Raw genomic sequence first — 15582 nt, forward strand, 5'->3', positions numbered from 1 at the left:
TCATTCGGAATACGGGTGTTTTTATCATCAAATGAGTGTTGCAGATACGAGGTTGAGTAAGTATAGCGGCGATCTGTGGAGTAGTTGCAGACCCCCCACCCCGAGAAACCCGTTTTGGCGAATTTGCTACCGGACAGAAAAATTAACCTAGTACCTAGTCATACTAGTCATTAAATGCAGCCCGCCGAATTCACCTTGAAACGATTACCCAGCAATTTTAGTTCCTCATTTGGCCACAGTTTTAAATTGGTACAGCCATGCGTCATATTCACTCCTATGATGCTCGTTGTCGTTAGCCCACCAAGGCCGTATCGCCAGACCGAAGTCAGTCGATGCCGATTGTCTCAAACAATGACTTCATTTATGCGTTTGCATGTGAAATTAATGATTTTGTTTACTTAATGAAACTACGTGCTACCTAAAAGTATACTATTACTTATCGCCGATATACTTACTCAACCTCGTATCTGCAACACTCATTTGATGACAAAAACACCCGTATTCCGAATGAAAGAAAAGCGACATTTCCATCAAATTATTGTTGCAGGTTGCAGATATGAGGTTGAGTATTAAGTATAGCGACGTTATTCTGTGCTAAAAGTGTGAGCCGATAACCATTGAATTTGGCAGATAATTTTAATCGCACATATTGATTTCTCTCCGACACCTTGGTTTTAGATGAGACATTATGGACGAAGCTATACCATCAAAATATTCCAAATAAGATTTTCCTGCTTCATTTTCTACAGATTTTTAATGTAATTAATCAGATAGATAATCTGTAAGAATGTTACAGGCGGTTTCAGTATATGAGTTTCATTACTAAAGGATTTCTCTCGGTGTTATACTGGCTTGTTTTAGTTGTTTTATGGTTTACAAGCAATCAGCAACAGCATCTTAATTTGTCTCCCGCGATGTCCAAAGACGCAGTCATATTTAGTTGCATACAGTTCCTTCTCTGTCTCTCGTCTGTAAAACGAAACGAACGACGAACGATGTCGAACAAAACAAAATACGGTCGAATTGATAACATCCTTCTTTTTTGACGTCGGTTTAAAAAGTACCTATTATTAGGTCTCTTCAAAAGAATTTTCAGCAGAATTTGCACGTTAAATTATCAAGGACTGTTTCGTACAGATATGCTTGGGTGCATATGAATTTTTATGCTTGAATACGTATCTTCTCTTTGCGAAGCCTTTGTGTCGATTTATTGCGTGTTGCTATGCGTTCACGAAATGAGCCGAATACGGGTTTCATGAACCCGCTTTTTTCAAGTTTGATAGGCAGGTAGATTTCACGTTTTACTGTTAAGTTTTGCGCCGATATGACTTAGTGACATGTAACGCAACGCCAAACCACAAAAGCAATTAAGTGCATAATGTTTAAATAAAAACACGTTTTAAGAGGTTTTTTTCCGCTTACATATTGAAATGTATATTTTATTATACCTCTACTGTTCTTGTGTATCTATATCGTTATTAAAATACACACACCACATGGGGCTTTAGCCCTTAAGGTCCTAACATGAAAGCAGAAAAAGTTGTTTGTTTTACAAGGGGGCAAAGTTGTTGTTTCTCTCCCTCTCGTGCTAATATTGATACCCGAGTAAGCGAAAGACTTCAAAATTGAACCACGAGCGAAGCGAGTGGTTCGAAAAATAGAATCTTGAACGTTGCGAGGGTTTCAAGGCACGAGGGTAAAACAAATTTTGCCACCGAGTGAAACAAAAAATTTCACCACACCAACACAAGGAAAATACTAACTGTAAAATATCAAACAAAAAAAAAAGCAAATCGATTCAAAATGAATGTTATTAAATATTTATCATTTAAAATCATCATTTTTAAATGTCAATTCTACCAGCAAACATAAGAAAACAACTCAAAATTTGCATTTGATTACTTTGCCTCACATATGAATAAAATGCAACTTTCTTGTCAGTTTTTGAACAATCAAGGGACTCAAGGGAGCCTTTACCAGTGTTTTGCTAATGAAACACGTTTATCAATAAACTGAAATAATTTAATTTGTTCTTAGAGACGTTTATCAATGATATTTTTTTATTAATAATATACTTAGGGAATAACCATGTATGCAGTATACCGCCTCGGTGTATGTAAACCTAAACTAAACTAATTTACCGTCTACGAAAAGGATTCGTCCTTTGCATCCACTAGGATTGCTACGTAGAGCTACTTATAGAATTATAGAGCTACTTACGGTCATCTCATCTGCATTGTTTGCTTTAGCCGTGTTTTGTACACTAAGCATACTAAGAAATTCCATTTCTTGTTTCGCTGAGCTATGCTTCAATAATTACTACAGCAAGTATCACAAAAGACTGGGTACCAACAGACCGATACGTGAAACTGTTTATCACATTCAACACAAGCGCACGTCATAAAACACATAACAAGTGTATTTAGTATATTTACCTATTAGTACGACGAATATAGGTACCTAACTAGTTAACGTGTAATCTGTAGTCTCGCTTACGATTTTGTTTACTGAACGTCTGTTGCTACTTGAGATTTTAATTCGATTAGGCGGATATAAAATTGGAGGCGATTTGGTTTGGCAACCGATCCTAATGTAATTTTAATTCAACATCCGATATAAGCCACGGTGGTCTAAATCTGAGCCGAATTGATATTTACTTGATATACATATTATACATATTTGCACTCATGAACTTTGTGGTCCTTTTTGGTAACTCCTTCGATAGGATCGTCTATCTTTTTGTCTGTCAAACCTGCGGTCACTGCTCGTTGAAGTTAGATTTTGCCGCTTGGACCGCCTGGTAGGTAGTGCGCATCGCTTTTGAAGTTTTGGTGTGACGACGATTGGAGACGAGCCTGAGGGGAGTACATCAAAGAGGAAAAGTTTTTTTTACTACTATATGCTTAAAGTGCGGGCGTACCGACAGACTTGTTAGCCACGGAGTTTAAACGATCTCAAACAATATACAAACTCGTGTCGAACAACGCCAAGCTTGTATTTCATGCTACATTACAAAGAAGTACTCAAATGCTACTTGAGTGGTCATATTTCTTGACATATTGCTAACTAAGTAACTAAGAGGTTTAATCATGCCTAACAAGGTGTGAGTAACGAGTGAGTGGCACAAAGCAGACCATCGGATACAGGCCGGCAGACAGGACACGCCACTTGTGCCCATTTCATGCGGGACTCCATACAGGGCTTTGGTTACCGCGTGAAAGAGGCATTATATTAGCGTAGGAAACTTGCAAGTAAATAATATAGGTATTCGATTTCAGTTTCGATTAGGTTTATCGATCCGGCATCCGGAATTCCTTTGATTCATATTTTCATATAGGAATTTATTTATTTATTAACGTTTGATATTAACGAATACAACGATAAAAATGAACACTTTTATTAAAGCCATTTACAATATCATCTATTTTGGTTTTATCGATTTCGTTGAGCCGGATGGTCTGAACCAGCCATTCAATATCTTCATTAATCTAAATGTATGAAACTAATAGGTACCCCATTGAGGGAGGTCGTTGAACGTCTAGATTCAGTTGCTTGGCCCTGAAACCTCGCCTACATATAATTAGTGAATTTTCAATGGTTTTTGTTATGATATAGGAGGCAAACGGATCACCTGATGGTAAGCGATTACCGCCGCCCATGGACACCCGCAACACCAGAGGGGTTGTTAGTGCGTTGCCGGCCTGTAAGATGGGATTACGCTCTTTTCTTGAAGGTTTGAAGGTCGTATCGGTCCGGAAATACCGCAGGCGACAGTTCATTCCAGTTTAGTTGTGCGAGGCAGGAAGTTTCTGGAGAAACGCACAGATGGTAATTGGCAACCTAACCTAATCTGATGTATATTTTTATTAAATAGCGAAATCTATTTATTGAATATAATAATAAGTCCAGTTTGGACATCTCTCCGAGACGTCATAGGACGTTATTTAGAGGAAATTTATTCCAAATGATTCAGACACGGGATCGGCAGCTAGCGTTTATGGTAGATATTTATTAGGATACAACAACTCATCATTATTAATGACGCAATACGCTATAATGATGGGTTGGGCATACTATCTTATGCCTTTCATATAAAATTCATACTAATAAATGTCATGTCTTGAAATAATCTGTTACATAGATTACATAGACATATGTCTTATCTGTATTCCTTTTCTGCTTGATCAACCTAATTTATGATGAATTGTTTGTTTTGTTGTGTTTTACTTGTCTTGTGTATGAAATGTTCTTTCCATGTCCTGGCGTTTGGCCTCCGCTGTGAGCCGGACATGTTTTTTAAAATAAATAAATAATAAAACCGGCCAAGTGCGAGTCGGACTCGCGCACCGAGGGTTCCGTACTTTTTAGTATTTGTTGTTATAACGGCAACAGAAATACATCATCTGTGAAAATTTCAACTGTCTAGCTATCATGGTTCATGAGATACAGCCTGGTGACAGACGGACAGCGGAGTCTTAGTAATAGGGTCCCGTTTTTACCCTTTGGGTACGGAACCCTAATAATAAATAATAAAGGTAAATAGAATCTATTCTATTAGATTAGAGGAATGCTAGTCTTCCCAAGTTCCCACAGTGATCACCCAATCAGTTATGTTAGAATATTCTTCTTCAGCGAGCGCAAATACCTGTCTATTTTCCAATCGAGACCTCAACCGTTTAATTTCAGTTACTTTTAATTCCGTATTGCATTCGATTACCTAATTTAGTCATCAATTCATCATTCATCAATTTGCCTACCGCCATCACGTCCTCACACCCCATAACAGGAGCATACTAAAACGGCGTTGCAACATTAAATAACCGTTGGGTATACGTCTTTTGTGTTCCATCGCAATGTCCATTATTATTTATGAGGGTACCAAAGGACGAGCATTGGCACAATAGTTGACGTCATCGCACTGTAGCCCGGTTAAATTGAGCTGTTAGGTTCGGTTGATGAATAAAAGCATGACGTGTCAATTTTGTCAGTAGGTATGAGTCGGACCTAAAGCTAACTCTGCACAGGCAGTAATAGTGTGCAAGTATTTCCATAAACGGCGTTTTTTTTAATGCCACTTTGGTGGTAAACAAGTATACGGCCTGATGGTAAGCAGTCACCGTAGCCTATGGATGCCTGCAACTCCAGAGGTGTTACATGCGCGTGTACAGAAATCAGAAATATTTATTGTGTAAACTGTGTAGGTTAGGTACAATACTTTACAATACTGTAGACCCTCGGGAAAACCTCGGAAGGGAGCTCATTCCAGAGCCGGAACGTTCGTGGGAGGAATTATAATTGCCGGTCCGTTTTTTGTCATGTCAAAGTCGGCGCAATGTTAGCTTGGCTAAACCCAAATAATGGGAATAGGGCAAAGAGAAAGAAGAGAATGTTAGCTTAGCTAAGACGGGCCTTGTTTACATGGATGTTTTTCACGACCACATTTGGATTAAATTTCGATTCAATTCAAATTATTTATATTTATGGGCATTTTCACCTAACTGTGTAGGTACAGGTACCATCTACCATTAACGGCCGGTTAGCAATCGTCACAAAACTGACGGTCAATGTCAAATCCCATACATTTTGTCAGGAATGTAACGGTTCGACGTTACTGAAAGTATAAGTTAAAATGAAAATGCCCTTATAAGTAGGGTATATACCTATCATTATCGTTTAGCTTCGGCTCACACTAGGCATTGCCGATCCCGTAGGTAGGTAACCAAATCAAAAGATAATTAATTATACACAAATGAATCATTTATTTATTAACATGAAAATATCTCCTATTAATAAGTATAATTAGCTAAAGAAATGGCACGCTGTGGGTTCATTGTAACATTTGCAATTACTTCTTTGAAAAGCAAGGGAGGGGATGACGCGAAGAAGGGACAGGTTCTAAGGTACAGGTAGTCAGGTAGGCTGTATTCACTTGCCCCTGGACCTTGGTCAGTTGTCAGTTGTGAATGTTGTGATTGTGTGCTCTTAAAATACCATATTGTAATTTTTTACGGTTTTTGGGACATCAGTAGTACATACGATTAGTTTAAAGTAAAATTGAAACCAACGATTCTTCGGAAAAAAAATTTCCACCTACGTAAGGATTTAATTACATACCTGTTTTTTTTTTATCGTAGGGTAAATCAAACGTGCCGTGTGTATTATAAGATAAACAACATGCAACTTACTTTTATTGGTTGTCAGTAAAGCGTTTATTGCCAAGATTTAATTAATACCTCTCTTATACCCTTAGGTATATTATTTTACTCCCTAATACCTCCAGGCTCCAGCACAGCCTCCAGTCACAAGAAACTTTAAATACTTTATTTTGATATTAAATGTTAATGAACCTTACCTACACACAAATTGTACCGATAATTCAATAAAAAATTCGGGAATGTAAAAAAACCAATCCATGTGGTAATTATTAACATAGCAGGAATTTCATTATTAATGTGATTACTATTATTATAAATAATTATTTAAATTTACACTAATAGGTGGAAATTGTTATTATCAAGGAAGTATTTCATTGTCTTAAAGTATTTACTGAAAAAAATAGTAGGTACTGTTCCAGTCATTGCCAACAAGTAATTTCTTATTTACTGAAAAAAATAGTAGGTACTGTTCCAGTCATTGCCAACAAGTAATTTCTTAATATTGAGTTAGTAGAGAAGCCATTATTTATATATTTTCTCCAAGTATTAAAGTTTTAAATACAAATAATTCCATTTCTTCTTAGGTTCCCAATGATTCGTGTCGTGCGTTAATTCGCCTTGCGTTTTTTGCTAAACGTTTATACTTGCCCACTCACGACTGCGCAAGTACGCACGGCCAGCAATTTCCAATGTGTCATTCGTGCGTAGCGTTTGCCGACAGTAGATTCATAGTTTCATTGAGTAGGGTAGAAACAAATGAGTTTAGTGCACTCTACGCGTGTCTCAAACGGTTCTTATAGAACGTTTATGTGTGTTACAGACCAGCAATGGGCGTGACCTTCGGAGGAGGGCTGCAGCACTCGCGCTCGGCCGTGCTGTCGGCGCAGGTGCCCCCGCACTACCGGCCCGTGATGCCCGTGCACGCGCTCCTCAACAGCGCGTCCAGCGGCCACGTGGCGCAGGTAGTTGTCCTTCTATGAGTCAAGATCACAACGGTAGACGTATAGGCGCACTCGAACCGGGTCTTTAAAAGCTGTACTGCAAGCATATCTGGCCATTAAAACTGCCGTGTGTTTTCTGCCGAATCAGGCTTTCGTCAACATCACTCTGATGTTGTAGATGTTTGATTCAAAAGAATTTCTAAACGAATGAACGAATAGGTATGCCGAAGCAGGATCACCTACTCAAAAAGTAGCTGGAACTTATATACCTATCAATCGATCGGTGTTATCTTAAAGTATCGCAACTAAATAACTATATTAAAGAATTGGCAATATCCAGTTAAACTTGCACAGCTAAATGATAACTAGCTAGTATAGTATTACTTACATTTATTAGCATTTAATTGTCACGCGTCTGTTATCAGCGAGATGTTAAAATGTAGGTCTAGATAATGTCATTTCCATTTACTTAGCGATTCATCATAAAGCCGGTTTAATCACGGTTTCTCGAGACGAACACTATTACCTAGTCGGCTCATAAGTTCTGTCATATACATACATAGTATCAAATATAATCAAAAGTTTAAGTTTATTCCGTATAATTTGTACAGCGTTTGAAAGCTTATAAACTAGAGAATCTAAATGTATAACATTTATTCAAAATGACCGCCATAATTATCTACACAGGCTTGAAGTCTTCGTGGCCAGTCGTCAATGGATTCACGCACCACTTTCATGTCGATATTGGCCACTGCCGTAGCAAGAGATTTTTTCAGCGAGTCTAGATTTGCATGAGGTTTTGAGCACACCTTTTTCTCTAAATACTGCCATATTTTATAGTCTAAAGGATTAAGATCTGGGCTAGAGGAGGGCCAATCTTCATGCCGTATAAAGTCGATTTTATTGGAGGCGAGCCAGGCTTGTGTAGACTTTGCCTTATGGGCTGGAGCAGAGTCCTGCTGGAAAACCCAATGCTGGTTTAGAAACATCGTATGGGATAGTGGTTTCACAATATTAGTCAACACCGTGTCTTGGTACACTTTGGCACTAGTTTTTACTCCTTTCTCACAAAAATGCATACTAGTGACGCCCGCATAAGAAACTCCCAGCCAAACCATCACAGATGAAGGGTGATGACCTCTTTGAATACGGGGAATGCTATTAGACGCTTCTTTACTATTGCGAGCGTACACTCTATCATTTTGTTTATTACAGTTTTCTTCTATGTCAAAAATTTTCTCGTCCGAAAACAGTATACAACGGTGCTTATTTTTAGCGTACTTCTTCAATAAAGCTTTAGATCTTTTAAGCCTTAAAGCTTTAAGCCGACCATTGAGAAGATGGCTAGTTTTTCGTTTATAAGCACGAAGTCTCAGGTCTTGATTAAGCACTCTTTTCACCGTGTTTTTGCTCAAACCCATCTGGAGGGCCATAACTTTTTGTTTCCTAGCGGGATTTCTGGCAATGCGTGCCCTAATTGCTTGTACAACCGCTGGAGTCCTAGCTGTACGCGGACGACCGCTTCTTTTCTTGTCATTTAAACTAGAGACCTCACTGTATCTTTCTATGGTACGATACACAAATCTTAGAGAGAATTTTAAATTTTCAAGTAGCTTAAAAATTTTAGTCGGCGAGTGACCACAACGATATAGTGCAATTATTGCGGTACGGCTATCTTTAAGCGTCCACTCCATGTTGAAGAAAACAGAAAATTGCAAAATTATACTAACACGCAGAACGGTTTTTGTTTTAGGAGTTCCAAATTTAAATTTTAAAGGCCAGTGACAGAACTTATGAGCCGACTAGGTATTTTATTTGCCTTTTTCCCTCGTTCATGAGGCCTATTTTTTATGGGCCTTCCGTCTATGAAGGTTGATATGTCATTTGTAAGTACCTATGCTATTTGGCATTAGGCTCACCATTTGTACATTGTTGTATTTTGTACAATACAATCAATGAAATATAAATAAATAAAGCTAACGTATTACATTTATACCATTTCAGGGTCCACGTGTCCACTTCAAACTGCAGCCGCAGCAAAACTTCCCAGAGAAGAAGAAGTCCCCTCCTTCCTCCCTTACCAACGGGAACGGGAAGAGCATCCGTCCGCAGTTCGTCCCCGGGCTAAAACGCTCCAAGTCCCTCACGTCGGCTGATGCTCTAGCGAGTGGAATGGCGGCGTTAGGACTGGCTGCTGATGCAGGAGATCTGGGCAACTTCCCGCAGGAGATACAGGAGTGCATCGATAAGGCGCTCGAAGGTAAATGTCCACAGCTAGTTCACTAGCTGGTAGCAGCTCATCCCCGTCATCCTCGTCAGTAGTAGTACTGACGTCGGCTGATGCTTTGGCGAGTGCAAAGGCTGCGCTGGGGCTGGGGGCTGACGCTGGAGGATTGCATCGATAGGCACTCATCGCAGCTCGAACACTCAGCTCGTAACGGGTCTTGTGAACACATTCTACCACATTCTTTGCCGTGGCGGAAACATGCATTCGCTATACATAACAAACTTTTCGACGCCGTGTCAAACACAAAAGCAGTCATCCATACGGCACGTCACCGAAGTGTCAAAACTGAAATTGAACTTTATGCATATGCACGTAGGTCTGCTGCTCTGTGGTCTATGACCGATTAATCGGTCTTTGGCGTTGAACCTACGGTGCGTATATATCGGTCATTGGCGTCCAAAAGGTTAAGTTTAAATCTTGTAATGTTTGGTGTCTTTGTTTTACAGACCCTAACTCCGTATGCGCCCGAACCCTAATGGATGCCGTAGGGCACCTGGTGTCTCGCGCGGTGGAGTCTCCGCGCTACGCGCTGCCGGCCGCGCGGCGCTGCATCGCCGTGGTGGAGCGCGAGCAGACCGAGACCTTCCTCGAGTCTCTGCTCAACACCTGCCAGCAGTGGTACCAAGACCGGGAGAAGGTAAGGGGCTTTGGTTATTATCAGTGCCCGATGGGGAAAACGAGAGCGATTATCATGCTCGGGGTGACTAAAATGTGAAGTATTACAGGCTCAGAATTTCGTTATCCACTTGACATCTGGTAACTATACAGGGTGTCCCTAGCTATTGGACAAAGCCGAAATGTACATACGAATTAGGGTATTTAGAACCGGTATACAAAGTATCATAACGTTAGCGCTGCCACCAGTACGAACTGTGTTCCTTTGTGTGAACCTGCTAAACTCGCTCCTCGAATCAGCACCAAACTGTGATGTGTTTGCGAGTGGATGGTTGGACGTGTGTTATGAATGCTTGAGGTTCTGCGAAACGAGGAATGAACGGCCTTCTTCTGTTATATGTTAGTTTAGATTTGTGTACTATGTGTATGAAATGTCTATTGGTTTCACAGTGCTTTGGATTGGAAATGTAATGAATAAAAAATAAAAAAAAAATAAAAAAATAACAACAGATGTAGCGGTTACGACGAAATTAACAAATTACGATTTTTTACTTTGAAGCAGCCTGTATATGTTAGTAGCTCCTGAGGTCATAAATAGTATGAAACCTTCTTCGACCTTTTTGATTATCTTTTTTATTTATGACACTAATAAGATTCTGACTTGACAAATTTGATCATTGCCGTATATTTTCGAACAAAATGGTCCGGACGGTGTACATTTCATTTACGATGTAAAAACGTTTCGTTTAATTGGAGGTTCTTTTTGAATTTCAACGGTAAACTTTTACTAAATTCTGATATTTGCAATTTCCAGCTGTTGGGCACAATCGTAGGCGGAGGTCGGCCGCGGTTGATGGCGTTCCTGTCGTTCTTGCTGGAGATGTACTGCCAGCTGCGCCGGAGGGCCATACAGCGGCGCGGTGCATCCGCGCAGCCCGGCCACGTGCTGCTCACGCTCATCTGCAAGTGCTGCGAGGACTGCATCCGCCAGCCCGTGCCTTCCGCCGGAGACGTGAGTTTTGCTTCTTTACTTGTTGTAGTTGCCCATTTACTAGATGGCGCTGTTCTTAAGGTTACTGTTTTCTATATATATTTTGAGATTAGTTAGTAAATATGTAATTGTTTTTCTAAAAACAATGAACAGTTTAATTTATGAAAAATTAAAGCCAGTTCCACCAATCGAGATTACAATTCAAAATTTGCATCAAACTACTTCTTCTACTCTGCGGATAAAATGGAACTTTCTCATCAGTTTTTGACGAATAAATAGAGCCTTTATATGAGTTGGTGTGATAAATAGAACTTTGGTTTTAACTGATAATTTTGAATGATAAATATTTAATAACGTCTGATTCGTAATGTTTTACAGAAATTTCTCGCAACGATGTTGTAAAAAAAAATTGTTTCTCTCGCTATCAAAGTTTGTTTCACTCCCGTGCATCGAAACCCTTGCAACGCTTAAGATCCTTTTTGAACCACGCTAATACGATCGCGAATTGATGTTGGATTTTTTCGCTCGCTCGTGTCCCAATAAGTATAATCTTTCCAGACGGAAAACCTGTTCTTCGTGCTGACGTACATCGGGCGCGACCTGGAGCAGGCGCTGCCGGCCGACCTGGAGCGCCTGCTGGCGGCCGTGCGCGACGCCTTCCTCGCCGCGCACGCCGCGCCCTCCGCGCGCCGCACCCTCCTCCAGCTCATCGAGCTCCACGCCAGCCGCTGGCAGCTGCCCGGCTGCGCCGTGCTCTACTACTACCCCTCCTCCAAGTAGTAGGGGACACCGGTGCGAGCAGGCGCGACATCTGCGCAGATGACTGATGCGCAGTCGGAAAGTTTGCGAAATTTCCATATGGAAAATTTTTGGAAACATATTTTTGATGGGAATCGAAATTTTACATTTCCTATATTAGTTTCCTGTGAAATTTTCCTGAAATTTTGAGGACTTCCTGGAAACTTTCCGCAACTTTCACATCTACAGGAAATGAACCATAATGATGGCGTCCATATGCTACGGTAATTGCTTACCATCAGGCGGGCCGTATGCTTGATTGCCACCGACGTGGTATAAAAAAAAATGAAGCTCCGCGCCTAGGTCGAGCCTTGTAATCCGTGTGATTGACGATGGAGATTCTTGTTGACGACGAACGACATGAAACGGTGTAGGGCGCCCTGAGCTTTGGACAAAATGCCACTTTAGCGGGACTTTAGAACAGATTCAGATACACTGGGTCTGATGCCTCTTGTTAATTATATAATACAGGCATGACTCTGCTGCAGGCTCAAATGAAGTGCCTTTTAAATTCATTAAGCATTTTCAGCACTTTCAAGATATTAAACACAAGTTTCTAATGGAAACATGTATGAATTTTTTTTTTAAAGTGCGAAAGTGGACTGTATAATATATTAAATTAGCTCTAGATGGATTATTATGTAAAGGAGAGGAAGATATATGCCTTAAAAGTATTAAAAAGTACTTGTAACATAGGTAGTTGACAAAACGGTGTACACTACTGTACGGTCCCCGCATAGTATTTGGTGCATTGCAACCTTTGTCGTTTGTTTATTTTCTAACTCTAGGTACCTATTGCCATCTCTGTAGTACGCCTCTCGCTTTTTGTATTCTTGTGCCGTATATAGCTTTGTTAGTTATTCAATACCTAATAGCTGTCTTGAAAATTTTACTAGGCACCAGTTAAACAATGAATTTAAACTAGTAATCTTTTCAAAACAAGCTAGGATTATTTATTATTGTGGATTTATTTTATTCCCAAAATGATGTGGTTCAGCCAGCTTATATAATAAGCGATCTTATTTTGTTTACCATTTTTGTTTGACCGAGATTAGCACGAGAATTTCAATGTTAATAATATGCTTGTGATATTATTTAAATTTAAGTTACTGTAGGGTCTGTTTATTTCTGTCCTAACCAAAGACTGTAATGGCGTTGATGTCTTATTAACAAGGATTAATCAAAATAGTTGTTGAAACTGGACCAAAATTTGTTTTATGTATTTTACCACACTCTTGATTTGTTTAGAGTTAAGTGATACCATAGTACTTTTAAGTTCACATTTACATTCAGTTAACAAGCACAATTTAAATGCATTTATTTGATTGTAACATTGATATCATGTCAATACAAAGTAAATTCAATTGATCAGATCCCGATCGGCGAAAGATGGGTCCTGTGACACTGCAAATGACATTTCATTTCTTGTAGTGATGCTAAAGTATCAATAGTTTTACTTTTTTTAACAGCCAAGTCAGTTACTTCACGTAGTAACTTATGATCCATCTTTCACCAATCGAGGTATAATTTGGGTCACAAAAATGGAGAATTCATTTTTTGAATACTGACACCATTCGAGAGTGGAAGAAGAAAGTGATTCAGATACTGACATTATCGAAAAAGTGTTCACGAAGACTTGATGCCAAAAACTCCCATGCGAAATAATCACACGGTTGTACCTGAGTCAGAGGAATCTCTTGTAGGTAGAAATCAATTATTTATACAGCAAATATGGTGTGTATTAGTTGAACTGTTAATACCTCCTTTATTGTGCTAACATCTATGTTTGATAAGTGGCTGGTTAATTAAAAAATGTTTTTTTTTTTTGTGGTTGACAAATGAATTTGTGATACTTGATTTGTTATCAATGTTACTCTATTATTGTGGCGTTTCCACAATAAAAATTGGCCAGCATAATTATGTAGAAATGTATTTGATTGTTTAATATGTGTAAAATAATTATAAACTTTGTGAAGCAGTGTCAACTTTTAAGTATTACTGTAACACTTTTTATTATAATGTGTGGGACTTGTATAAGTCTTTTGTGAATGTTGTAAATTATTAATTGATTCACAATGTAAATTATATGTTAGATTAACATATAAAACACAAAAGACCATAACTGTTCATTACATATTACTATGCATTCTTAGCAGGTTAAGGTATGATTTATATATAAAAAAATATAAAAACGTAAAAAAATGGTGCTAACATATTGGTATAGTAGTTTGTTTCTGAGGTTCGGGCAATAAATAACCTGTTTCCGATATCTCTAATTTTGTACCTAGGTAAACCAGTAAAAATATTTACATACAATTTGTATTACGTGTTTTATTTACAACCTTTGCATGGCTGTTAATGAGTAAGGGGGTCAACATAAGACCACATTAGAAAATACTGTCACTGTCAGCCGGGCTAGCACCAGGGGTGCGAAACTCCTAGCTTGGGGAAACTAGGCTCCATCGGCTCAGCATTGCTCAGAGCAATTATTAGGGTTGGCACAACTTGACGTCCCTTTGCGTGCACGACCACAGATATAATGGCCTGAATTTTGACAACCCTAAATAGCCGAAAGGGATAGTGCCATATATTAGAAAGGGACATCATGATTTGAGCCTGAACCGCTGTCAAACTTCAGTTTTGTAGGTTGTAGGAAGTTTCCTTTCTGTATGGTAGTACAATTATTTATTCTGTGCTAGCACTTGATTGGTGTGACAGTATCTCGCCACAAGATAGACTACCCGTCCCCCTTTAATTCATACAGTTAGTAAAAGACGGGTAGTCTATCTCACGGCGATATACTGTCGCTCCATCATGTGCTAGGCCTACAAGGTAAGGCTAAACTACCAAATTTAGCATTCAATGGTGACAGTCATCTATTTCTGTAGGAAAGTTACCATTGCTGCTTTTAACCTTTTGAACGCCAAGAACACCTAAAGTCGTCATTACTAGTCGTGCCCACCGCGCCAAGGACAACTATATAATATTTATGTGTTAAGGTGGACGCTGTCAAAGTAACCTTCACACTTTCAAGTTAGGTTTACATTAATTAGATTAGCTTGTTTGCGCCTGGGACTTACAGTAATAACATATACTAATCTATGCCTGGGACCTTGGCGTTTGAGTGATGTTTGTGTTTATGATAAACTTGATAAAGCGTTAAAAGGTTACGGGAGCTATAACAAAAAGAGTAACTAAAGTGCAATTAGTTATTTCCCGATTCCGCAATGTCGCGCGTGAGCACGGAGCGGGCGAGCGGGTTAACGAAAAAATACAAAAATAGTATGAGCACCGCTGGCGCTGACTGACGCGGGTGCGCGTGTGCTGCGGATTTTACCTACAATCTCAATTGCGATGTACCTACTAAAGTAAATCCGGCGGAACAGAATAGAGATAATATTTTACGTTGTACAGCTTCAGCAGTGGCACAGTTAGATCATTTCATCATGGTATAAAATGAACGATAAACTTATTAACTTACGATCTAATGTGCGCTTCTGTTTTTGTTTTGCTCCGGCGGTTGTTGTTGACACTGACAGTTACAAATGGTGACAGAAGAAAAAGAAATGTTACCACACTAAAAAAATCGTTAGTCGATATATTTAAAATCTAAAAAAATCGGTAAATTTTAGATGGTCAATTTCATTAACATTTTTACATCACCTATTCGGAAAAAGGCTTTTTATTCTCTGCTAGGAGGGATCAAAGTGGCATTGTTCTTCCCTGCTAGGAGGGCTCAAAGCGGCACTTTTCTGTTCTAGGACACTATTTTTGTTTTATTTTGCATACTATTTT

The 15582-nt window shown here is 39.2% G+C and overlaps 1 protein-coding gene across 4 annotated transcripts in view; it reads left to right on the forward strand.

Moving 5' to 3' along the window:
- Window positions 1-13961, forward strand: part of LOC134746259 (CBP80/20-dependent translation initiation factor) — a 41109-nt gene extending 27148 nt beyond the window's left edge. For all 4 annotated transcript variants that reach the window (XM_063680598.1, XM_063680597.1, XM_063680599.1 and 1 more), the window contains 5 exons: window positions 6976-7117; window positions 9101-9356; window positions 9830-10020; window positions 10813-11010; window positions 11548-13961. In XM_063680598.1, the coding sequence (XP_063536668.1) occupies window positions 6976-7117; window positions 9101-9356; window positions 9830-10020; window positions 10813-11010; window positions 11548-11769 (1009 nt within the window). In that variant the 3' untranslated portion in view covers window positions 11770-13961. The remainder of the gene's footprint in view (window positions 1-6975; window positions 7118-9100; window positions 9357-9829; window positions 10021-10812; window positions 11011-11547) is intronic.
- The last annotated feature ends 1621 nt before the right edge of the window (window positions 13962-15582 follow it).

Source organism: Cydia strobilella, chromosome 12, assembly GCF_947568885.1.
Source record: "Cydia strobilella chromosome 12, ilCydStro3.1, whole genome shotgun sequence".
Taxonomy (NCBI): domain Eukaryota; kingdom Metazoa; phylum Arthropoda; class Insecta; order Lepidoptera; family Tortricidae; genus Cydia; species Cydia strobilella.